Source organism: Panthera pardus, unplaced genomic scaffold, assembly GCF_024362965.1.
Source record: "Panthera pardus isolate Hobbes unplaced genomic scaffold, ASM2436296v1 HiC_scaffold_8, whole genome shotgun sequence".
In the NCBI taxonomy this organism is placed as follows: Eukaryota; Metazoa; Chordata; class Mammalia; order Carnivora; family Felidae; genus Panthera; species Panthera pardus.
In genome coordinates this window covers 116663840-116689713 of record NW_026527013.1, presented here as the reverse complement: position 1 = coordinate 116689713, position 25874 = coordinate 116663840, and the positions used below count along the sequence as shown (strand labels likewise).

At 37.3% G+C, this 25874-nt stretch overlaps 1 protein-coding gene and 1 long non-coding RNA gene across 3 annotated transcripts in view; one reads left to right on the top strand and one right to left on the bottom strand.

Annotated features, from left to right (window-relative positions):
• Positions 1-25718, top strand: part of CUNH7orf31 (chromosome unknown C7orf31 homolog) — a 42706-nt gene extending 16988 nt beyond the window's left edge. The window contains exons 4-10 of one of the 2 annotated variants that reach the window (XM_019443631.2): positions 4892-4963; positions 7016-7045; positions 10107-10288; positions 13808-13896; positions 20859-21033; positions 21326-21417; positions 24837-25718. In XM_019443631.2, coding sequence (XP_019299176.2) covers positions 4892-4963; positions 7016-7045; positions 10107-10288; positions 13808-13896; positions 20859-21033; positions 21326-21417; positions 24837-25658 — 1462 coding nt within the window. In that variant the 3' untranslated portion in view covers positions 25659-25718. Of the gene's footprint in view, positions 1-4865; positions 4964-7015; positions 7046-10106; positions 10289-13807; positions 13897-20858; positions 21034-21325; positions 21418-24836 lie in introns of both variants that reach the window. The other variant, XM_019443633.2, reaches the window with a different exon arrangement.
• LOC109263847 (uncharacterized) overlaps positions 201-25874 on the bottom strand; it is a 32921-nt gene continuing 7247 nt past the window's right edge. The window contains exons 2-3 of the long non-coding RNA XR_008420223.1: positions 848-998; positions 201-525 (exon numbers count right to left, since the gene is read on the bottom strand). This is a non-coding gene — a long non-coding RNA (uncharacterized LOC109263847). The remainder of the gene's footprint in view (positions 526-847; positions 999-25874) is intronic.

The window sequence follows — 25874 nt, the reverse complement described above, 5'->3', positions numbered from 1 at the left end:
AACAGAAAACAATCTCTTTTTTAAACAACAGCATTAATCAAGTACTTGTACTTGATTAGCCACACATTGTGCTAACTGCTTTATAGACATTATCTCATTTAAATTAAATTACATTTGACTTTTTCACAGTAAAACCACTTTTGTTCTTTTTTAAATTAAATGTTAGTTTCACAAGTTATCCATTTGTGTCAGGAGTTTTAGTTGCAAAAACAGAATCGGTTCTGACTAGTTTAAGAAGAGGATCTACCAGAGGATATTAGGTTAACTCACAAAACTGTGGGAGGGCTAGAGAAATAGGCTAATTGCTAAGCTTCCGGGAATAATATCCAGACTCATTCTGGAGACTCGCCTCCTCAGGAAAGAGCTTATGCTAAAACTGGGCGGCTCTGCTGCTACCTTATTAGCAATATGGATGCCCCTCTTGAAGCCTGTGTTTTTAGGCTACTCACATTCAAATCAAAGTCTGGTTGCAGATATGGATGACTGGCTCGCTGGTTGCTCAAGGGGCTGGAAAGTGGATTCTTCCTGGGCAAGTGGGATATTCAAAATGTGAAAAACTAACAGAATACCGAGAGGGTACTGTAAAGATGTCAGCCACCTGTGCCAGTTGACTGTCACACTAAATAACAGCAGCAAAAACAGTATCATGCTTTCCTACTCAACATGTGGTCCATGCACCAGCAGCATTGAGTACCATCTAGAAAATGATAATGCAAAATCTTGGACCCCACCCCAGATTGACTGAGACAGAATCTGCATTTTAATAAAATCCCTCAGGTAATTCTAACATGCAGTGAAGTTTGAGAACGGCTGCCAATGCAAGACGTTTTCATGAAAATGCACTCACCTCCCCCAACGGGGAAACCCAGAGTCTCATCAGTGCCTGCATCCAGCTCCAAGTCCAAGATCTCTGGGTGACGTTCTCCTCTAGTTCAGTCATAATCTTGCCCTGACAGTTCACAGCTACACACTTAATGAAGTAAACCGTCACCAACACCCTATATAGAATAATAAGGAAATAAGGGAAAAGGGTGAATGAAAAAATAAAATTAGTTAATATATAAATATATTATATATAAATATATTATAAACTTTGTAGTAATTATATATTATGATATATAAAACATATAGAAAAATATATTAAGTGTGTGTGTATATATATATAGAATATATATACTATATATATACAATATATATAGAATATATATAGAATATAGAATATATTCTATAGAATATATATAGAATATAGAATATATTCTATAGAATATATATAGAATATATAGAATATATATAGAGAGAGAATATAGAGAGAGAGAATAACATAATTATATACATAGCCAAGTTCACTTGCCCTCAGCAAGCACCTGGGCTGGTACAAGTTCATTACAAGTGGGGTACCCCCCAATGTTGTTCCTGAGAAATCTAAGCAATTAGTGGTTTTACCTGTGTGAGGCTGCTCCAGTATTCCATTAAATTTATGCCACTAGAGGCAATACTAAGAGGTGTCCAAAAGATTCTTTAGGTTCTAAAAATACTTTTGCCCATGACTGCACAGCAACAGTCCTCTTGCCCTTGACATTCAGAATCAATCATCCCAATTAGAGACTGTTAAAAACTGAGAACAAACTGAGGGTTGATGGGGGGTGGGAGGGAGGGCAGGGTGGGAGGGAGGACAGGGTGGGTGATGGGTATTGAGGAGGGCACCTTTTGGGATGAGCACTGGGTGTTGTATGGAAACCAATTTGACAGTAAATTTCATATATTAAAAAAAAAAAAAAAAAAAAAAGAATCAATCATCCCAATCTACTTCTTGCCTGTTTTCTCCAATCATAAGGAGCCTCCAATTACCACATCATCAATTCAACTTCCAATTCAGTGGGACCATTGTGTCTTCTCATGGTAGCATTTCTCCCTTGACCTCAAACCCAGCAAAACTCAAAGGGGTTGGGAAGGAAGTAACATTTTTCTCAAGTGTAACAGTAAGTATAATAGTGAGAGGTTCCACTCTGACCCTTTGCTTTTTAGACCATCCGCTCTGGCTATGAGAGACACCACTTCTTGGCCACTGGTTCAGAGCATGTGCCACACTCTTTAGGACAAGCTGCAGCCACAAATGAATCTTCAATAAGCTATTCTACATTCTGTAAATAGGAGACCAGTAAATCCTTTAAATGCAATCATTGCCTTATTTCTTTTGTGATAAAATGAATTCCTTAATCGAAAGTAGTATTTTTTAAGATAGCGTGCAGTGAATAAGGCATTCAGGAAGTCCACTGGTGATGTAACTGGCAGAAGTATATAGAGAAAGAAAGGGAAATCTGTCTTTAGAAGTGTCTACTCCTGTGGGGATAAATCATCTCTTTCACGATGTAATCAACCTCCCATCAGGTGGCTGACTAGTACACCCAGGGAGAGTTTTCTCTATGAAATACTTAGGGTTAGGGGCACCTGGGTAGATCAGTCAATTAAGTGTCTGACTCTTGATTTTGGCTCAGATCATGACCTCACCGTTCATGAGTTCAAGCCCTGCACTGGGCTCTGTGCTGGTAGCACAGAGCCTGCTTGGGATTTTCTCTCTCCCTCTCTCTCTGCCCCACCCCTACTTGTACTCTCTCACTTGCTCTCTCTCAAAACAAATATATAAACATTTGAAATACTTGGGATTAGTAACTTCCACTGTTGCCAGGTCAGTTTGATGAGAAGTTCACGTTGTTGAATCTACCTAGAACTTCTGTCCTGCCTCCATGGTAATTTAATTTATGAAGCCACCGAGCAAGCACTGTGATGACTGGAGAAAGCCTGACACTCACAGAGTTGGTCACTTTGTTTGCCTAATTACGAAGCACATCCTCAACTGTAGGACTCTCTTGGTTAGGACTCTCGTGGGGTACAAATAACCCTCACTACTCTAGGGCCATTCTCAAAGACTGAGAAAGCAAGCTTTTTAGAACTTTGGGTAGATGAGATAAAAGACGGGTGTTTAAAAGATACCTGGAGCCACAAGCAACAGTTGAGCACTACAATGCATATTAAAACGCTATAAGCACAAAGAGCAAAGGCTAATGTAAACCATGAACTTTAGGTGATAATGATGTGTTGATGCAGGTTATCAATGGTAACAAATGTACCACTCTGGTGAGAAATAGTAAAATGGGGAGGCTAAGCCATGTGTGGGGATAAAGGGTATGTGGGAAATCTCTCTACCTTCTCTCAATCTTGCTGTGAACCTAAAACTACTCTCAAAATACAAGTCTTTCTTAAAAAAAAAATTTAAAAAAAAAGTCAAAGACAAGGTCCAGTCTCCCTTGACCACTGTCCCACCAATTCCAGTTTCCTTCCTAGAAGGAACCATTGCTGTCACTTTGGTGTACCTTCTTTCACACCTTCTGCACATTTATATAATTATACATGTACCCCTTGAAAATATATGTATTATACAGTTTAAGTGTGGAATCGCTGGATGTATAGTATTAGGCAACTCGGTTCTTTTTTCGCTCTCTGCAATCTAAAGACTGTAAACACAGATCGATCTAATTCATTTTAATTTCTCATTGTGTCTACAATACAGATGCATGAGAGATTATTTAGCCATTTTCATATTGTTTCCCTTTTTTTGACATTAACTATATGTAACGAATATCCTTCTTGTACAGTTGTACAGGCCTCCTTGAGCTCATGCACAAATGTTTCTCTAGGGAAAATCCTAAGTGAAAGTTATGAGTCACAATGTATGAATATTTTTAATTTTATTTTTTTTTAACTTTTTTTTTTTTTTTTTTTTTTTTTGAGACAGAGAGAGACAGAGCATGAACGGGGGAGGGGCAGAGAGAGAGGGAGACACAGAATCGGAAGCAGGCTCCAGGCTCTGAGCCATCAGCCCAGAGCCCGACACGGGGCTCGAACTCATGGACCGCGAGATCCTGACCTGAGCTGAAGTCAGACGCTTAACCGACTGAGCCATCCAGGCGCCCTGAATATTTTTAATTTTAGAGATATGGCCAAATGCTTTATATTTTCATGGTAGTGTGTAAAAGTATCTATTTACCCACACTCCTGGCCAACTGTGTTATATTATCAAACTACATAATTTTTGCCCATCTAGTAAGTATAAAGATTATCTGGTTATCAAAATTCATTTCTCTGGTTGAGTACTTATGTTCATGTTTTCTTATGTATGGTCATTTCATTCCCTTTTCTGTTCTTACTCTTTGCCCATTTGTACTGTCTTTTAGCTATAGGTTCTTACTAATTATATTCTAGATAGTAATCCTTTCTATATCCTTATTGCAAAAATTTCTTCCAACCTTTGTTTTATTTGAGGGTTTTTTTTTGTTGTTTTTTTTTTTTAAAGTAAGCTTCATGCCCAGCATAGAGCCCAATGTCGGGCTTGAACTCACAACCCTGAGAGCAAGACCTGAGCTGAAATCAAGAGTCGGACCCTTAACCAACTGAGCCACCCAGGCACCCCTATTTCAGTTTTATTCCATCCCACATTCAAAGGTTTTCTTCTGATGTCATAAAATTTCCTTTTGGATTTTGAATTTAAAAGAAAAATCTCATTTAAAATGTTTTCCCTACCACAAAGAAAAAAATACATTCTTACATATTTTATTTTAATATTTGTATGTTTTCCCCCAAATATTTAGATTTTTAATCCATCTGAAATTATCTTTATGCATAATATGAAATGGAAATTTACTTTTTTCCAAATGGCTAGTGATTTTTCCTGCATTGTTTACTGAAAAGTAAATCCTTTGCCACTGACTTACAATGTCACCTTTTCATATACTGAATTTCCATAAATACATGGTTGTTAGTCTGTTCATCTTTATACTATCTGATAATCACTGTATTAATTTAAAAAGATGTTCTATTTAATCTTTCTTTTCAGAAAACTTCCTATTGAACAATTCTATTATTTGACACAGAACAAAAAAAGTGACATCTATGGAAATGATTCTTTGTAAGTTTGGGGTTTCTTTTCCTCATAATGGACCAAATAGCTTTTTTAAGTGAAAATGTGTTATATGAGAAATAAAAAAGCTCCCAAATGGGAACTTTTAGAAAAACAAAAGTGTTCTTTTATTTTTCCAACAGAGATCATTAATAATAGAAACAAAGACCAAAGAAATAAAAATTTAAAAAATAAACCAAAACCCACTTATAGTTTGTAGCAATTAAACAAAGAAAAAAATACGAAATATGGAATAGTAATTTTCGAAAGAATTCAAACAAGTCATCTGGGTCCATTTCTCTGCCTTTGACCTAGTTAATCTAATAAGAATCTGTTAAATTTCTTAAAAGTTTCATAGGAAATGCCCCAGCGCCCTCAGCAAAATTTTTCGTCAGGATATTATGAGGGGAGAGGATTATCATGACAATTTACAAATAATTTGTAATAAAGTTACTCCCTAAGTCTCCTTTTTGGATAAGGAATATTTTTTAATTTATCCTTTGCTTAGAGGAATTACTTTCCAGCATATTAAGTTATCTTTCCTCTCTGCAATAGTCTGTTATATATATTTAAAAAGCATACTTCTTAATTTTCAGATAAAAATAAAATACTGACAACACTGAAGCAACAAGGAAAATATCACTTCTTTACCTTTATTAGAATTGTGAGGAATTTGTGTAGATAAGAAGTTAATATAGAGTTCAGCCACAAGAGGGAGCCAAAAAGACGTGAAATTTGTGGTGGCTACTAGGTCCTATTCATTTATCCCTTTGAGATCAGTACACTTTGAAAAGTAAATGTAGAGTGCAGCAGTAAAATAATGGACTGGTTTAGGTCAAGGGCCTGGGTCTCTGAGCATTTTTAATTTTCATTTTATCCTTTCAAACTTGAACTTTTTAAAAAGTTTTCTTTTTTAAAAATTTTTTCAATTTTGAATCCAACTGATTTTAGATATACATTTGTCAATATCATAGCTAAATTTGTCACGTGAGAAAAATTTTAGCTGCTGATTTAACATTTCATATATTATAGCCAATCTAGGAACTCGGAATTCCTTGGATTATTAATATTCATTGCCCCCGCCTTCCCCAAATCAACCATAAATATAACTGGAAGACATGTTTTTTGGTTTTGTTTTTTAGTCCCAAGCCTGCAAACTTGGAGTCCAAATAAAGAAAGACATAAACCTGTTAAGATTCATCTGAATTATGTGTTGATAATACACTGTGGAATCAAAACATAATATAGCTTACGTACTACTTTCTAAAGAAACATACAAAACTTAACCGGCACACTCCATTTTGTTGACCTCTGCTATCAACAGATAACATTCTATTCACTTTTTTATGCCTGAAATATTTCAGAAATATCTGCATAGGCTGAAAGTAACTGTTGAATCCAATAGAAGTAGGTGACAGGCCTGTAGTGTGGACTTTGTTCCTGGGCTTCAGTATTATTTCTTGGCAGGCAGGGCTCAGGGTAAATAGTAAAGACGTAACTTTCAAATGAACTGATTCAGAAAAGACATGCCTCCAGAAACGTGTTCAGGTTTGTTCCAGCCTTTCTGTCAACGGGGCAACATTTATGATCGTGATAGATCAGCAATCCTGGGCAAAGGGACAAAGCACACACAGTATTTCTATATCTTGTCCCACCAGGCCACACTGAGGTCACTTTAGGTCATGTAATTGCACCACATGCATGGTGGCAGGCTGCCTGCAGCACTTTGGCTACTGCCTGATTATGAGGGTGAATGTCAAAATCAGAGCCGCATTATCATTGGAAGCAGTCAGTCCTGCACCTGCACTGCAAATAGGAAATGCAAAATGGGTGGTGAGTGGGACTGAAGTTAGACTGATCAACAGAACTGAGATATGAGGATATCATCCCTCTGACTGGTCAATATTCAGTGTTCCAGAAAGTCAATCGAGAATGTTATCTTAAAGACACTGTAGTTTGAAATTGGGACACATCTTTATTTTTAAGCAAATTTCTAATAGGAATGTAAGCTTTGAAAAGTCCTTAATATAAATTAGGATTTGTTTCCTGTTTTTACTCTAGGATGCCCAAACCACCTAATGCAACAGTACAGTAAGTATATACTTAACATTTTCCTTCCATGTTATAGTCAAGTAAAAAATATTGGCAATCCATGTCTCAGTGTGAGTACAAATGTGACTTTTCATGAAAGACTTTAACAAGTGGTAGAAGAGGATGGTATTATATACTCTGCTAATCCTTTCTTAATAAACTTTTTAATTTAGTACAGTTTAAATTTGCAGAATTATTTGAAAAACAGTACAGAGTTCCTATATACCTCATACCCAGTTTCCCTTATTAGCAATATCTTACATTAGTAGGGTGTATTTGTTACAAATTCATGAGCCAAAATTGATGTATTGTTATTAACGAAACTCCATACTTTATTCAGATTTTTAACAAAAATAGCCTTTGTACTATATACATAAAATATTGAATGAAATCTCATACATAGATTCAAGACAGAGTCCATAGCTTTTGAGTTTTAGAGTAAAATGTGTTTTGCTAAATCATTACCAGATATAACTTAATATTATTAACTAGGAAATCGTTTCTAGAATCTGAGGGGGAAGAAAATTCTGCCTCAATCCCAAATGATCAGAATTAAGTGGGCCTCTCCCTGCCTTTGTAACTTCCACCTTTGTAACTTCCACCTTTTATCCCTTCTTCACAACGCAAAACCCTGGCCACAGACAAAACCAGAAAGACCCAATAACTATGTATACACGTTTTGCAAATTTACTTCCTATTAGGGGGACCAATCCCCAGGAAAAAAAAATGTCTTATGAAATTCTTTTGGTTCTGTTTTTGTAATTTAACGTGATCTTGGCCTTTGGAATTTGTATTCTAAATTAAGAAGTCAATCTCTACTTTCTGGTCATGTCTTTGTGATGAACAAGATACAAGATACAATGAAAACCAAATGCCTTTGTCGGGCAGTCCTAGCCAACATCAGATTAGTACTAAATGGGGCCACCCTGCCCTGGCCTCTGGGTGCATGCTAGCATTTAGCCTGTTGAATGATTCTCTGATAAAGAGGAGAGATAAAGCAGTTAGCATAAAGCCAGGAACACAACTGCTTTATTGTTGTAGTTATTGTTGTGGTTAACAACATCTCAAGGCAATGTCCTCTGAGTATAATTCCTGCTCCTGTAGTAGTTACAATGTCTCAGGACCTCCCACATTAACCACTGAGATATTTTCTAAGGACAGTGGACAGACATGACCATTTTATGAAATATTCATACCACATTTCCTTAAACTACATCATCAAGTCTAGGGGAAATGGCATTGAAAGTTCAAAAATTAATCCCACTGATTCGCCATTCCCACCAATTCTTACATCTTACCTCAATCTGACACATACTGGGAAAAATCCAAGAAAATCAAAATTAATCTTATTCCCAGGTAGGTTAATTAGCATAGACTGAGACAATCATTATACTGTATTTACTCAGCCATTCTTTCTAGTATGATTTGTGACTAAATGTCTCTGTTGGACAATATTTGAACCCTGGACTTTCTCATTTCATTCTTTACTGTCCCCAGGGTCTCTATCTTTCTTACCTAGGTCCCCTGCTTTCTGACTACTACACCTGAAAGTGAACGAAGCAAACCCTCAAGGCTCTGAATGTACAAGAACTTCTCTTATAACATGGGCTTTTTACTAGACCTCAGTAAACTCCGTCCTTTCCTGACTTAAGTAGACTGGACATTCTCCCCATGAGGAAAAATGTGTTCATTCCTATTTTATTCACAGTTTGCTCAAACTATAAATGATCGTTTATTTTCAAGCAAATTTATAAGGGGAAGTTAATTTGAGGGAGATGGTTAACTATAATATCCACTGAATTAGACAATGGAAATGTTTATTTAGAATAAGTGGAAATCACTGTGTTGTATATAAAAGGAAGTATACCCAATATTGCTTCACTGAAAGCAGTTACTAGGCTAGTGTTTTTATGACTCTGAGGTACATCAGTGAGTTGGAATTCAGGAATGAATGTCTTGATTCTGTGTTCTAATATCATCACGGAGTTGATGACCTCGTGCCTTGTACCAAGCCATGTAGCCATTGATGTGGTGCTTTTTAAGCAAAATAAATACATCAGAAAAGTTTAGTGATTCACAATAAAATGATGCCATACCCAATGCAAAAATGTGTTCAACTGAGGGAGTTTGTGACAAGGGCAAGAAAACCAAATCTTTCCACAAAAACAGAACGAGCTGGCCTTCATAAATGACTTTTGCTTGAAGTCTAGACTTTTTCTCTTACAAATCAGCCTTAACTTCTTGCGGTATCTATGAGAGATCAGGAACTTGTTAAGAATCTTGGACTGCTAGGTATTTCAGAGAGCCCGTCATGATGCCAAGGCTGCTGAATTCAGTACGGATTTGCATTAGCGGGCCGAGTAAGCAGTAAGGGGCCGGGATCTGGGCCTGGGCCACCGCTGATTGCCAGCTATCAGCTCTCACAAATCTCTGCTAGTTCTTTTAAGAACTCTGCTAGTTCTTCAAATCATAGTAAAATTGTATCCCTGTGGTCTTTTTAACTTGTTGGTTTTTCTTTTTCCCATCAGTTTATCAGCTATTTTTGGCTTTTTGATTTCTAAACAGTACTGTGTACATAAACAGGCAGTATATTTTGTTGATTGACTGCTTAAAAGAAACAGATGGCCTAGGTTGAAAGTTCAAGGCAAGATGGTTGGATATCACTTTGCATACTGAAGCTGAATGCCCAGAAATGATTCCATAAAATAAAGCACTGGGATCCTGTTAAAACAAGAGGCAGGAATTGAAAACAACTAGAAAAACTACAGATTTCATGTATCTTCTGCATTAGTTGTGAAAATTATTCACAGATAAAGAATTCAGTTATGATTTATTTTAAAAAGTAATTTTTATTTCTCTAGCAAAATTAGGAAAATATGTTTCGTGGCACATATTCCACCAGAAAGCTAACTCCAGGAGTATAGGGGCCTTGGCTCACTGTCGTATCCTCAGAAATAGAATAGTACCAGTCACAAAGAAGGATCCCAATAAATATTTGATGATTAATTTTTTTCAATTGCATTTCTTTCTATTCTGTTTTGTTTGCTCAACTAAATTTCAGAGAAACCTGCTCCCCATATCCGATTGAACACCCCTACCACACACACATCTCACGTGGTGCCATGTTCCCGACCTTTACATCACCTAAGGATCCTTACACTGGCATTAAAGCCCGAACCCAACGGCTGTTTCCTCCCACGGTGCCAACGAAGGCTTACGATACGACGATTTTGAAAACGAGAGGTAAAATGTGGTTTGGTATCAGAACAGTATTAATTCTTCTCATATTTGAATTTTATTCAATTAATAAAATCAAAGAAAGGAGGGCAAAGGACTCAAGACACAAAAGTGTGACCCATCAGATTAGGAAAGTTGTTCCTAACTGGCTGTGCTTTAGAATCACCGGGAACCCTACCACAAACCAAGTAAATCAGATTTTCCGCAGGTGCTCTTAACTTTTCTTCTTTATACAGCCTTCCATGCTAGAAGCAGAAACCAAACATTGTAGAATTAGTTGTTTTTATTCTACCTGTTTTTTCTATTTTTATTTCCTTCCTGCTTTCTCTTATGGCTTAGCTTTTAAAAATTTTATCCTAGCTCAGGTAATTAGCACAAGGGACAATATTTGGTTCAGAGCATCAGGGTCTAGACATAGGTATAGCAGTTGTGATGAAAGTGAGGCAATGTCATTAAAACAAGACTCAGAAAGTAATAGGAACAATTTGTTTAGGTCCTCTTAACACCTTGGGGCATCTTCTTGCAGAAGCAAACCTTGGGGTCTTTCCAGATGTGTTGTATTAGGATGGTAAGCCCATTCACTAGTCATCAAGTCTCTCCCACACTAGATATCTTAAAACAGAGAAGAAGCCTATGGAGAAAGACTGAAAATACTACAGAAGAGGTAACCGAAGGTGACAGAAAAGGTGCATGTTAGGCAGAGAGAAACATTTGTTGAATGAATTTAGGCTGTGATGTAGGTAAGACCCAAGAAATGTCCTATAATGCAGTGCCACTGTACATAAATATTTGGACCCAAATGTTTGCCATCATTAGTATCAACCTCCGTACCTTACTAGGAGACAGCAGTAATATTTTGAAAGACAGTATAGTGGAGTGTTTAAACATGGACTATGCAGTCAGATGGCATGGGTAGAATTCTAGCTCTGCCACTCTGCCACTTACTCCCCATGGACCATAGAAAAGTTTCTTAACTTCTTTGCCTCCACTTCTCAATCTATAAAATGGGACTATGAGCACTTACTTCATAGATACCAGAGATAAGTGTTAGCAGTTACTACTTTATTACTCTCTACCCATATAATGATTCCAGTATGTGTGCCACATACTGAATTTCTTCATTACCTCTTAGTCCAATCATGGATAAAAGGTAGTGAAATCTGTATCAAATATATAGATATATAGACATCTACATACATATAAATACACTCAACTCTAAATGATACACATACATACATATATACATGTAAATACATGGGAGGTTGGGGTGGGAAGAGCTGTGCAAAAGAACTACAAGATAGGATGCCAAGCAACTGAAATTTGTATGATCTTATTAGGCAAAGTGTTAAAGTTAATTTATTTTTTTCAATCCCTGAATTAGATAATTTCTAAAATTACATGAAGTGCATAGAGTTAACAAGAAATCAGAGAAATGTGTGCAGAATTTATAAAAACACTTTTCAGTGCAGTTGTAGGTCACAGACTAAAGTAAGTTACCACCATCATTACCCACTCTTCCAAGCATCCACCTGTTCTGACCAGTTAGTCACTCTTAGAGGACCTTAAAAAGATGAGTATATTGGGGCGCCTGGGTGGCTCAGTCGGTTAAGCCTCCAACGTCAACTCAGGTCATGATCTTGCAGTTGGTGAGTTCAAGTCCTGTGTTGGGCTCTGTGCTGACCGCTCAGAGCCTGGAAGCCTGTTTCAGATTCTGTGTCTCCCTCTCTCTCTGCCCCTCCCCGCCTCATGCTCTGTCTCTCTCACTCTCAAAAATGAATAAATGTTAAAAAAAAATTTTATCTAGGACCAAAAATGCAAAATTTGTTCTGATATGTAAATATTTTATAGAAATCCACAAGAAAACACTAACATGTTTATCAAACAATAAGCAAAAGACAAGGGATGACAATTTAATTACAAAAGACCGAAAGAAATGTTTTTAAAAAAGAAGCAAGTTCAGGGGTGCCTGGGTGGCTCAGCTGGTTAAGCGTCCGACTTCGGTTCAGATCATGACCTCATAGTTTGTGACTTTGAACCCCGTGTCGGGCTCTGTGCTGACAGCTCAGAGCCTGGAGCCTGTTTCAGATTCTGTGTCTCCCTCTCTGCCCTTCTCCCACTCGCACTGTCTCTCCCTCTCTCCCAAAACTAAACATTTTTTTTTTTTTTAAAGATGAGTATATTGTAATAACCCTTCTAAAAGACCTTTCCAGGGGTGACTGGGTGGCTCAGTTGGTTAAGCATCTGATGTCGGCTCAGGTCATAATCTCAGGGCTTGTGGGTTCAAGCCCCGCATCGGACTCTATGCTGACAGCTCAGAGCCTGGAGCCTGCTTCTTATTCTGTATCTCCTTCTCTCTCTGTGCACCCCGCCCCCCATGCTCGCACGCGTGCTCTCTCTCTCTCAAAAATAAATAAACATTAAAAAAATTTTTTTAAAAGACCTTTCCAAAAACTACTATACTACCACATTAGGTTTTCTACACTTATTTGAACTCTTCTTTAATAGAAAGACATAGAAGAGTGCCTTAGTACCAGATGGCCTGAGTTTCAATTATTCCGCTTACTAGCTGTGTGATCTTAGGCAAATTGCTTATTTTTGTTGTGCCTCAGTTTCCTCATCTGTTAAAGTGGAAGTAATTGTACCTTACAAATAGCAATGTGAGTGTATACATAAAACAGTACACAGTTTTATGTACACAGTAAATGTTCAATATATGCCAGCCTTTGTTCTTATTACATATGAGGATAGATGTTCAGAGCATTCTTTTTTTTTTTTTTTTTTTTTAAGTTTATTTACTTTGAGACAGAGAGAGAAAGAAAGAGACAGAGACAGAGACAGAAACAGAGAGTGAGCTGGGGAGGGGCACAGCAAGAGAGACAGAATCCCAAGCAGGCTCCACACTGCCAGAGTGGAACTCACAAACCTGACCCAAAATCTATAGTCAGACACTTAACCGACTGAGCCACCCAGGCGCCCCAGAGCATTCTTTAATGTGGAACTTCTTACAGGACCAGAGGAGACCATGCTATATCTGATAAAGCTTATCAGACTACCACTAATACCTAAGAAGCTACATTCTTTAAAATGTTCTCTTTCAGTACCTTTTTGGTAAGCAAATACTAATTCTATTTCTTGATATTTAGGCAGGGAAAGCCCAAAACAAGTAGTACAGAAATGTATTTACTAAGCCTTCAGAGACCAAAAGAGGACCCAGGAAAATTTAAACTTAAAAGTTATAACTTACCTAAGAATCCCCTTCGTTAACAAGAAAGGTACATTTCTACTGCCCCCTCATATTGCTGGCAACACTTGGGTTAGAGACTCATTCTTGCTCTGTGTGGCCCACATGCTGCTCATCAAGGGGAGCAAGAATTAAGCAATGCTCTAATACACTAGCTAAAATATGCACCCTCATTCCTCTCTATCTCCTATCATCTTGTTTCTGTTTATTGCACCCCAAAATCCCATTCATAGAAAACTGTTATTGCATATTCAGAATAACAGCACTCTTCCTGAAAATTTCAGGTAACCCTTACAGATATGAACTGCTTGATTTTCCAATGGATTCAAAGAAGAAAGCCTTGAATTGGCCAGGTCAGGGTGTATATTATGATGTAAGTATCTTTTAAATATGTGTTTAAAACAAAGTAAAAATGTTTTTACTCTATACATTTATGAAAACCCAAAAGATGGGCTGTTTTATTTTCTATCTGCTTAAAAAACTTGAGATTTTGACCATGATTCACATTTTTTTGTGTGCGTTTCCTTAGCTGATTTCACATACTTTGGGCAGTAAAGTAACATTTCCACAATTACTAAAAAAAAAAAAAAAAAAAAAAAAAAAAAATGCTCCCCACTGAAAGAAGGTGGAAGGCTGCATTTCACTCACTGTGTATCCCCCAACCCTATTCTTATAATTCACAGCGTATTAAGTAACTCCAAATATACATAGGATAAATGAAAAATTCTCAGAAAGGTTTACAATTATTATCCCAACCATTATATTTGTGTAGAATCAAAGATAAAAACAGCAGCCACTGTGTATTGAGAAACTGCTACACAATGACCATTCTGGATACAGTATATCACTTAGCCTTTATAATAACTTAAAACGGTTAGTATCATCATCCCCATTTTATAGATGAGGAAACTGGGTCTCAGAGAGTTTGTGGCTATCTCATAATCATTGAACTCAAGCTTGTCGGACTCCACTCTCTGCTCTTAAGCTCTGTACCACGACTCCACGTAGGCAGGGAGAGAAAATTTTTAATCATGAAGGAAAAGATCCGGACATTTGAAAACTATAATAGCCAACATTCATTGACCAATTAGTTTGTGAGAGGCAGTACCAAGTGTTTTCCATATATTATCTTCTTGCATTTAACAATCTATGAGGTAGGCAAGAAATAACTATGCAAGGCTAGAAACATTTGAATTTTAGTTGGGATAACCATTGTGGCAGGCCAGAGTGTGGTCACTGCGGTGTCACACAGTCATCTACGAAATACACAATTTCCTATTTGTTTTTTGTAAAGTTATACATCAGGAAAGATCCTTACAGAATCATCTATCATACTGGACCTCTTTAATTCTTTCAAGCAAAATCTATATCAGAGTATATGAAGAAATATGAGAAGTCATTCGAGAGACCATTCCGTCAATACACGTTCTTATGGCCAAAGTCTCCAGTTCAGTGGTTTAGTTTCTTCTTTTAATCTCCCTCACTTCCTCCTGCTCATGAAAATGCCGCTGTCCTCATATCTCAGCCCTCTGCAACAATCTTGACTAGCTCTCCTTTACCTAAGGGTAAATTCCAAGGGTTAACTGAGCTCTGAAGACCCTTCAGAGTCTGGCCTTCCTTCCTTCCTGCAGCCTGGCTCAGCTCGCTGGTCCTTGAACAGGTGGATGGCCATCTCCCACTCTTGGAATGCTCTCCTTTCATGGCCTCTCTGCCTATGCAAAACTTGTTCATTCTTCAAGGCTCAGCTCAACTCTGGTTGTTTCTGCTGCAGAGCAGAAAGTGAACCAAATAAGGAGACCTGCATTCTAGTTATTCCTATACCTGCCATTTGTTCTCTTGGTAATATTAGCAATATTATTTCTGTTCTTTGAGTTTACATTAATAAAATATACCTGTATAATTTCACTAAAATCTGTCCAGCAGACTTCACAGGATATGAGGATTATATGAAGGCTATAAAAAGCACTTTGAAAAATGGAAAGTGCTATAATTTATAAGCATTATTACTCCAACAGAAGTGATTTCCCCTCTTCTGAGTTTCTACAATTATTATAACCAATAACTTTTTACATGTATTTTATATCTTATCAACTCAATTGCAAGCTCTCTGAAAGTGGAATATTTTATAATATCTATATTCCCCACAGCACTTTGTACGTAAATATTTTTGACTGATTTATCTGACTCTTCATCCAATGATTAATCCAACTTTCTTAATCTCTTCTAATCTTAATTTTCAATCTTTCAGTTATTCTTCTGGTTTATCCCTAATCCTAATCAAGTTTTGTACTTCGCTGGACAGAAAAATAAAATAAAAATAAATTTGATACTGGGCTTGAAGGCAGTTATCTCATGACTCATCCATTTTTCCCCCTTTAGGATAATACCTATTCTTGTCCTCCTTGCGTTTCACCACTTCACTGGGGAGAGTGGCCAAGGGGTCTTCAACTTTATCTGCAATGTTCTATCTCTGTTAAAGGAGAATATTTTGTATAGTATTTACCTTTCCTGTTGTTAGAGCAGTGGTTCTCAACCTTGGCTGCACATTAGAATCACCTGGGGTGTTTTCAGAAATCCCAGTTCCCAGGCTGTACCCCACCCACATTATAATTGATTACATAATTATAATCAGCATTCTCTGAGGGTGGGAGGAGGCAGAGGGACACTAAGAACTTAAGTAATTCCAGGGGTGCCTTGGTGGCTCTGTCGGTTAAGCATCTGACTCTTGGTTTCAGCTCAGGCCATGATCTCCTGGCTTTGTGGGTTCGAGTCCCGCATCGGGCTCTGTGCCGCCAGCACAGAGCCTGCTTAGGATTCTCTGTCTCCCTCTCTCTACCCCTTCCTCACTTGTGTTGTCTCTGTCTCTCTCAAAATAAATAAATAAACTTAAAAAAAATAACTTAACTAATTCCAGAAATGTATCTCCTGGTTATAAAAAAGAAAACTTCCAGAAACCATATTTTAGTACTTTCTATCTAAGCTGATAAGACAACATGTATAACATTTCGTAAAGAGTACAAATTTTGGGGTGCCTGGCTGGCTCAACTGGTTGGGTGTCAGCTCAGGCTTGACTTGGTTTCAGCTCAGGCCATGATCTCATGGTTTGTAAGTTCAAGCCCCAATTCATTCCATGCTGTTAGCATGGAGCCTGCTTGGGATTCTCTCTTTCCCTTTCTCTCTCTGCCCCTCCTCTGCTCTGTCTGTCTCTCTCTCAAAAATAAATAAACTTGGGGCGCCTGGGTGGCTCAGTCAGTTGAGCGTCCGACTTCGGCTCAGGTCATGATCTCACGGTCTGTGAGTTCGAGCCCCATATCGAGCTCTGGGCTGATGGCTCAGAGCCTGGAGCCTGCTTCCGATTCTGTGTCTCCCTCTCTCTCTGCCCCTTCCCTGCTCATGCTCTGTCTCTCTCTGTCTCAAAAATAAATAAAAACATTAAAAAAAATTAAAAATAAATAAATAAATAAACTTAAAACAAAAAATTTTTTTAAAAGTATAAATTTTAAAGTGGCTCAGCTCCTGGTTCTAAAAATGTGTCAACTGTAGGGGTGCCTGGGTGGCTCAGTCAGTTAAGCACCCGACTTTGGCTCAGATCATGATCTCACGGTTTCTGAGCTCGAGCCTTGCTTCCGGCTCTGTGCTGACAGCTCAGAGCCTGGAGCCTACTTCAGATCCTGTGTCTCCCTCTCTCTCTGCCCCTCCCCTGTTCACGTTCTGTCTCTCTCTCCCTCTCAAAAATAAATAAATAAATAAATAAATAAATAAATAAATAAATAAATAATAAACATTTAAAAATAAAATAAAATTTTTAAAAAAGAAAAAGAAAAAATGAAATAATTTATCAATTGTATAACCCTTGATAATATATTTAATTCTTCAATACCCCAGTCACCTCATAGATAGAACAGGAATAATCATAAACTCTACCTCATAGGGTTGTCTTGAGAATGAAATGCATGTAAAAACACTCAGCACCATATTAGCAGAGAGTAAGCTTATAATAAGTGTAACCTTCTGTCAATGTCATTATTCCAATGATTACAAAACTTTGTTGACCTAGAACATTAAGAAATGGGTGGTCTTGGAAAGGGGAATATTCTAAATAAGAGTTTAACCTTTTAAAAATTAAGTTCTGGGCCTTAATTTTAACACTATTTTAAATGTCATTTTGCTTTCATCCTTTTACATTCCATATATATGAAGCCTGTGCCCTCAAGAGTCACAGAAATCTAGGTACCTCTTTCCCACCCACTCCCCAGAGACACCCTACCTTTTTATCTCTTTGGCCTGACCAAGTTTTCCTTTCCTCAAGAGATTTTGTCTCTTCCTCAAATGGCCAAAGATTTTTTGTTCTATTTCTCAAGAGCCAAAGCATCTGGTCTTAGCTTTTGCAATATGAAAATATTCTTTGGGATAATATCTACCTTGTAATCATCTTTTGAGTAAGATAAAATATAATAACCACAGAGGTCAAGTGACATAAACTTCCCTAACTTTGGACTATCTGAAATATTTTAAGGAACAATTTTAAAAGCCTAACCGAGCCTACTATCCATTATTCCTTATCTGTAAATATTTGGAAAGACCTTTGGCTTCTCTTGCAAAGAGGATCCACTTATACCATCCTTACAGAGGAATGTGGTTTCCTTCTTGAACCACCAGCCCTCTTTCTAATCTAAAGTGCCCATCCCCCTCCTAGAGATATATTTCTCATTCCTAGGACAGTTCCATCTCTATATTGAAAACTGGCCAACTCTTCACTTCAAATATCCCTGACTCTTTACACTCTTCCAAAACACCACAGGTTACAATACAATTTCCCATTCCCTATTTTCTTCCTCTGTGCCCTTGCCTGCATTTTAGTAGATCACTGCTGTTACTTAAACTAGATTAAGACACAAGATTAATCCAGCCCCTCAGAACAATATTTGAAAAAAGTCCTTATTTCTAAGCTCGCTTTGCAAATCATTGTAAAGATAAAGAGAACAGAAAGGGTTTTCTTTAGCCCTGAATAAGCAAACCACATATTAGTTAAAGGTTTATAGAGGTGGTTATTGAATACTTGAGACAGTTTTCTAACAAGTGCCTTTTATCATGACTATTCTATATGTGGAAAATGGGGAGCACTCCAACCTCACAGAGTTGCTATAATCAGCATCACCCTTAGGTCCAGGAATTTTAGAAGGCCCCGTGCCTTTAGGGCCCAGCTCTGGCCTTCCTCTGGCTACACCCCTCCCTATGGGACAGGATGTTTATGGGAACAAGACAATCTGTCCATCTAGAGCCCATGCTCCCCAGGCTCCCACCCCAGACTGATGTTACACTGCAGAATTCCCTAAAAAAATGGCTTTGAATGCAGTACTAGGGCCTTCACGAGGTCTCTTCCCCAGGTCCATCCTCCCAGGGGTTGACAATGCTCCAAGCCAGTATCTACCACAGGGCCAAAGCAGTTGCCAAGTGATGGCTGTTTGCTGGAAGTAGAGGTAATAGGTATAATGGAGCTTGAACTTGAGGGCCAGGGTACCCTTATATATAAGGCACTTCACCATTTGGGATGGAATTGGGGGTAGGAAGAAAGCAGCAAGTGACGTTGAGGCCAGGGGCCAGCAGCTAGCTCTTTTTGAACCAGTGTCCCCACTGCAGTCTAATAAGTCTAAATTTGAACTTGGTCTTCCAAGTTGTCATGAAGGTATTTTGTCAAGGTAGGAAAATGGAACATATTTATTTAACAGCTTATTTGCTTGATTTATAAATTAAACTATTTAGGAGCACCTGGGTGGCTCAGTCAGTTAAGTGGCCAACCCTTGATCTTTGCTCAGGTTATGATCTTGAGGTTCATGGGACTGAGCCTTGCATTGGGCTCCATGCTGGCAGCATGGAGCCTGCTTGGGATTCTCTCTCTCCATCTCTCTCTACCCTCCCTCCTACATGCACACATGTACATGCTCACTCTCTCTCTCTCTCTCTCAAAATAAATAAACTTAAAAATAAAATAAAGTAAAATGAAATAAAGTAAAATAAAATAAAATAAAATAAAGTAAAATGAAATAAAGTAAAATGAAATAAAGTAAAATAAAATAAAATGAAATAAAATAAAAAAGTAAAGTAAAATGAAATAAAGTAAAATTAAATAAAGTAAAATAAAATAAAATAAAATAAAGTAAAATGAAATAAAGTAAAATGAAATAAAGTAAAATAAAATAAAATGAAATAAAATAAAAAAGTAAAGTAAAATGAAATAAAGTAAAATTAAATAAAGTAAAATAAAATAAAAGAAAATGAAATAAAATAAAATAAAATAATTTACACTAATAGAATGTAGGGTCTCAATATAGCCCCAGGACCTGCAAACGTTAAGGATAGGCTTTGTTCAGGACAAGTGCATAGTGTTCATGAAAGTTAATTCCATACTTTCCACCACCATTCATACCTCTGCTCTTGCTGTTCCTTTGGCCTCCCTATCTCTGCATGTCCTTCAAGGCCTATTTTCTGTGGTATGACATAACATGGGCTCTTGTCTCCTCCATTCTTCTCTGCTCCCCACTTTACTTTCCTGTTCAGTTAGAATCAATCTCTCCCTCCTCAGAACTTACCAATAATTCTTTCTTGACCTCTTTTATAACAGTTACTTTTCATCTTAGAGTCATTTATGTTCATTCCTTCTCTCCTCTTCTAGCCAATACATCCCTGGATGACTTGTTTCTGGTCCATCCTTGTTCCCTGCCACTACCTTGCATATATAGGTGCTCAGTAAATATTTACTGAGTACGCTCAATCTGAGAAAAAGGTGAATTTCTAAATACCCAAAGAGACTTCAATGAACCTCATTCATTCATTCACTTTTACATACACCTCCTTTTGAAAATACAAAATAAACTCCATTGTAAAGTTATACTGATAGAAGGAAAAATTTTATTTGAATTTAAATGACTTAAACTTCATCAGAAATCCATAAAATATATCAAGTGGTGCCATTTCTGACAAGGAAAGAGAAGTGGGAGACACACAATTTTGGCTGAATTTAGCCAAAGGAGTACCTCAGAACACTTATCTCTAATAAAATTTTACTGGAGGTAGAGTATTCTCAGGGACATTTCTCCAAGGTATGTTATCAGATAGAGTCCGTGCTAAAGCAAAAAACTCATCATTCATGTGATAAAATACTGTGTTTAACTCTAAATATGGTTAAGTTGCAGAATATTAGTGATTAATGAAGAAAAAAATCATATCTGACTTCAGCCTAGAATTTCCTTTATGCTCCTTCTTGCTAAGATAGTGAATCAGCCCTATTCTACTAGATGGCATTAATAAAAATAAACTTTGATGTTCATATTCTAGTTTCCTAAATGTGTTGGAAAGAACAAGCCAGTGTTCTACCCAAAACCTCCTAAAACCTTCGCTCCTAACACTTCTTTAAATTCGTGGGACCCGATTAACTCTCTAAAAGAAGCCAATATACAAAGAAATCTTGAGAGGTCCCACTGGATCACTTCATATGCTCATGATTTTACAGGTATGGGTTTACTTTAATACAAGTAAAAAGAAGAAAATTAGAATATTTGACAAATGCTGTTACCAGCTTGCATCTTCTAATATTTTCCCCTGTTTCTTAACCTGAATACTAATAGAAATTAGGGTGGGTAGTAAGCTTCTCTTAGCGGGGAACTGGGAGGTAAAACTGTTTTCAATTTATTCATTCTAATTATATTACAAAGGGAAATGGGTTAGTTTTTCTATAAAATGTCATTTAAGAGCCATCCTTCATTTACTCTAACAAAGTAATAAGATGTGATGTTTCCATTAAGGTCTGGGGCCCATGAACCCCCTTGAACTGGATGATTACCATGAAAAGGAGAGAGCAGAGTTAACTGGACAGATAAGATTTGACCCAGAGCCTGTAAGTAATTGCAGTCAACTCGCAGTTACATAGGGGGAAAGTATCCAAGTGTTAGGCCCCTTCTTGCTTTACCCACTTTTTATTTGCTTCATGAGTACTGGTGACCAAGCTAACAAAAGGAAAATTTAACTCATTATAGAAGTTAGTTTTGAATTGATCTGAACTGCTTTAAATACCTTTGCCCACTATTACAAAGAAGAAGCGAGGTTTCTTTTCCTATTCCCAGTGCTGGTGTTTTGAGGGTTTGGTTTTGTTGGTTTTTTTTTTAAGTTTATTTATTTTGAGAGAGCGAAAGAGCATGAGAGCGCATGAACAGGGAAGGGACAGAGAGAGAGAAGGAGAGAGAGAGAATCCCAAGCAAGCCTGCAGTGTCAGTGCAACCAATGCAGGCCTCAAACTCATGAACTGTAAGATCATAACCTGAGCCGAAATCAAGAGTTGAGAGGCTTAACCAACTGAGCCATCCAGGCGCCCACTGAAATTCTGTTTAAAAAACAGATTTTCTACTATGCTACTGTTGCTAAAATTTACAAAGGAATAGGTTTACAAATGCTTACCCTTTAATGAGATTCTTAATAATTCTATGAACGTTTATATACTTGTATATCTTGTACATTACCACTGCTTTTGAAGAGATAAAGCCTGATATTCACAATTGAGAGTTGGCTAAATTGCAATTGAAAGCCAATAAATTCTCTGCAAATATCAATACAAATTTCTTAATTGATTATGTGAAATGGCCTGAAAGAAATGATCAAGCCCGTTACTGACAGAAATTATAGTCTGTTGGATTACTTATATATACATGAAATAAAATAATTTAACAATAGACATATATGCTATTTTATCTGGGGCCTAGATTTTATCCTCTAAAGCTACACGGTTTTTAAAACAAAATTAGTATTTCCAAAGATATAAACCGTAGAATTTAGACTGAACTGAACACATTTATTTTACATTAGCTTTGGTATTTCCCAAGGTGATAAAAAAATCATAACACCTGAAATAGTTATACAGACTGTGATTTATCATTCACTGAAGGGTTTTTTTTACTTTTCACTTGCAACAAATATTCTCTAAGGCTAGAAAGCACTATACATGTACTCCAACGTTGTCAAGTGTGTTCATCAACTATCCAGATTTCCACAGATTTGACCCTGTAGAGTCCAGCCCTTCAGGAAGCAGCTTTATCATTTTTACAAAGAAATACATGTACAGTTATATAAAGAATGTTTGCCAAGTATATTATATGCAAAATTATTGTGCAAGTAAACCATCAACTAAATTTTTATTAATAATAAGATAAAATACGCCTAAAATAAAGTTTAAAAGTTTTAGGGGTGCCTGGGTGGCTCACTCAGTCGGTTGTTTCCAGCTTGGTTTCAGCTCGGGTCACGATCTCACAGTTCATGGGTTCGATCTTCGCATCAGGTTCCAAACTAACAGCACAGAGCCTGTTTGAGATTCCCTCTCCCTGTCTCACTCTCTGTCTCTCTCTCCCCCCATCCACTCTCTGCCCCTCCCCCACTTGTGCATGCATGCATGTTCTCTCTCTCTCAAAATAAATAACTTTAAAAAAATAAGTGAAAGTAAGTTTTAGTGCCTCTTTCTGGTTTCTGACTAAGACATAAATAACAGACTCTGGGAAGGCATGTTTTAGTGGTAATAAGTGTATGAAGTATTTTGTTACAGTAGAATGAAATAAAGATACTAAAAACTGCTTCTTGCATAAAGGGGTCCTGTCCAAGGAGGATATGATATACCCCACACTTTTTTGTTTATGACAAATTTAACAAAGTATTTTAAAGAGCTGGGGTTTCTTCTAGTATCTACTGAAACCTAACTAGCTAAAGGTTATAACAGATTTGTTAATAATAGATGGAAATTCCTCCAACTCTGATAAATTAGGATCCAAGAAGACACTCCTAACTCAGTTTTGTTTTCTACGTCCAAACTCCAGTTACTGTTTTCTCACCATTCTCATTTTTATTGCCTCTGCTATCGATTCCATTATCACCATCCATCCATTCTGTTAGTTTTTCTTCAACATACTATCTTAAAAATCTTGACAGTTATGGAACATTGAAATAATTTTACAACTAACATCCATGCACCCGCCACCTAGATTCTACCATCGGCATTTTGCTATACTTACTTTATCACATAATCTATCCATCTTTCCATCTCTTCAGCCACCCATCAATATACTTTATTATGTTTTATGCATTTGAGAGAAATTGCAGACACTAGGATACTTCATCCTTAAACAATCAGCATGCATATCATTAAACAGAGTTCAATCTGTTGCAGCTTTTCTTTTAAGGCAAAATACACATTCAATGAAATTGCACATATTTTAAGTGCATGTTCACTGAGTTCTGACAAACGCGTACACCTTTGTAACCCAAACACCTATCAATACATTAAATATTACCATCATTCCAGAAAGTTTCCCCATGCCCCTTTCTAATCAACTCCTCCCTCTTATTCCTATACCCCCACTGACATATAAATTAGTAAACTTGTAAATACACTACTTTTGCAGTTACCAGACATGATTCATAATATCTGTAAAATATCTCAAAAAGCACAGATAGAACAAGCCCCCCGCAGACTGCTGTTTAAGACAGCACATCACTGGTCTCAGCATCACTCAAGATGTTTGTTACAAAAGCAGATTCCCGGAGCACCTGGGTGGCTGTCAGTGAAGCATCCGACTCTTGGTTTCGGCTCAGGTCATGATCTCACGGTTCATGAGTTCAAGCCCCACATCCTGCAGTGTGAAGCCTGCTTAGGATACTCTCTCTCTCCTTTTCTCTCTGCCCCTTACTCTGCTTGTGCTCTCTTGTTCTCTCTCTCTCAATAAATAAATAAACTTAAAAAAAAAAAAAAAGCAGATTCCTGAGCTCCACTGCAGAATCACAGTCTCTGAATCACAGTCTCAAGTGGATCAAGCTTAGGAATCTCATTTTCCCCAGCTCCAAAGCTGATTCTGATTCAACCGAGGTTTAAGAACCCTTGCATTGGAAAGCTTTCACTGAGATTTAAATAACCACACATAACCTTCAACATCATCTGTTGGAGATGGCAGAAATTCTGCTCAAGTGATTCTTTTATATCTTTGAACATTTGAAAGCAAAGAGTTCCTACACAGAGGAATTTTTCCATAGCCAAGTGAAAACATCCCCTTTCCCTATCAGCAAAAACCAGTAGAAGAGAAAAACATGTGTTTATTAGGACCCAAATGTCAATGTCTGTAAATAAATAAATAAATAAGCAAACATTGCAATGTGCACTCCTACACCCATTCTACATTTACTCAGTGAAAACAGGTACAAATTTGACCTGCCGTTTGTGGTGATACCCTTACAATGCCAGATTTATTAACTGATTTTCTCCTTTTTATCCCACCACTACAGCAAGAAAAATTCCATCCTGTCTTAAAACCTCCAAGACCCCTAGCAGGACGAATTGCTCGACTGATGCAGAACCGACGGCCTCTGGAGGCTGTTGTCCAGCAGAGACCACATTCCTGTCCAGATTGTACCCCTAGAGTTTTGTGTAATTTTCATACCTTTGTACCCAGTTCTACAGAAATGATGGCACTTAGTGATAACACACTGGCAGGTGTCACCCATAAAAAACAGGAAATTGAAGACAAGATTAAGGAAGAACAAAGTTTGCTATCTACCTATGCATCCCCACCTTGTTACCCAACAAGAGATCTGACTAACGTTTGCGACATAAAAATATCTCCAAAAATCACGGATACTAAGAAGATAAAAGATTTGTACTGGAGACAGCTGGCATTAAAACCCCAACCTATACCTTGCTATAGCCCAAACCATTACATTCAGTATGAGCATCTAAAACCTGCCATACGTGACCCGTGTACTATGTGTCAAAACTCTGTTAGCTTTAGTAAGCCTACTATTTTAGAAAGTAAATCAGACTTGGAAGCTTTTGATTTCGAACATTTTTTAAGTAAGCCAGAAGAAAGGCTGACCTTGAACACAGAAAACAATGAGGAGACAAGACCCATTCTGGGTTGGATTCCTAGAGCTGGAGTGGCCAAGCCTCAGACTGACCTGCTAGGGCTTAAGAACTCTTTTTCAAAAACTGGTGCACAAAAACGTTTCCATAAATCAATTCTAGAAGACCATAAAGACCTCAGGGATAAGGAGCATTCAGGGATGAAACACCAATTCTATGGCTATAATTCCTATTATTTCTATAATTGAGATTTTCATCCTTTCCTTCAAAACCCAGCCTCTTGCAAGAAAAGTAAAAATTTAACAGAATTTCTTCCATGTTGTTGGATTCTGTTTTCTAGAAAAGCCATAATGACCTTGTTATGAAGTTTATGTTTTCAGGAATTTTAAGTTAGGATCTAGTCAGAGGAACCCATAAAAAGGGGATGTTCTTACTTCCTGAAAAGTTTAACAATTCGGCAATAA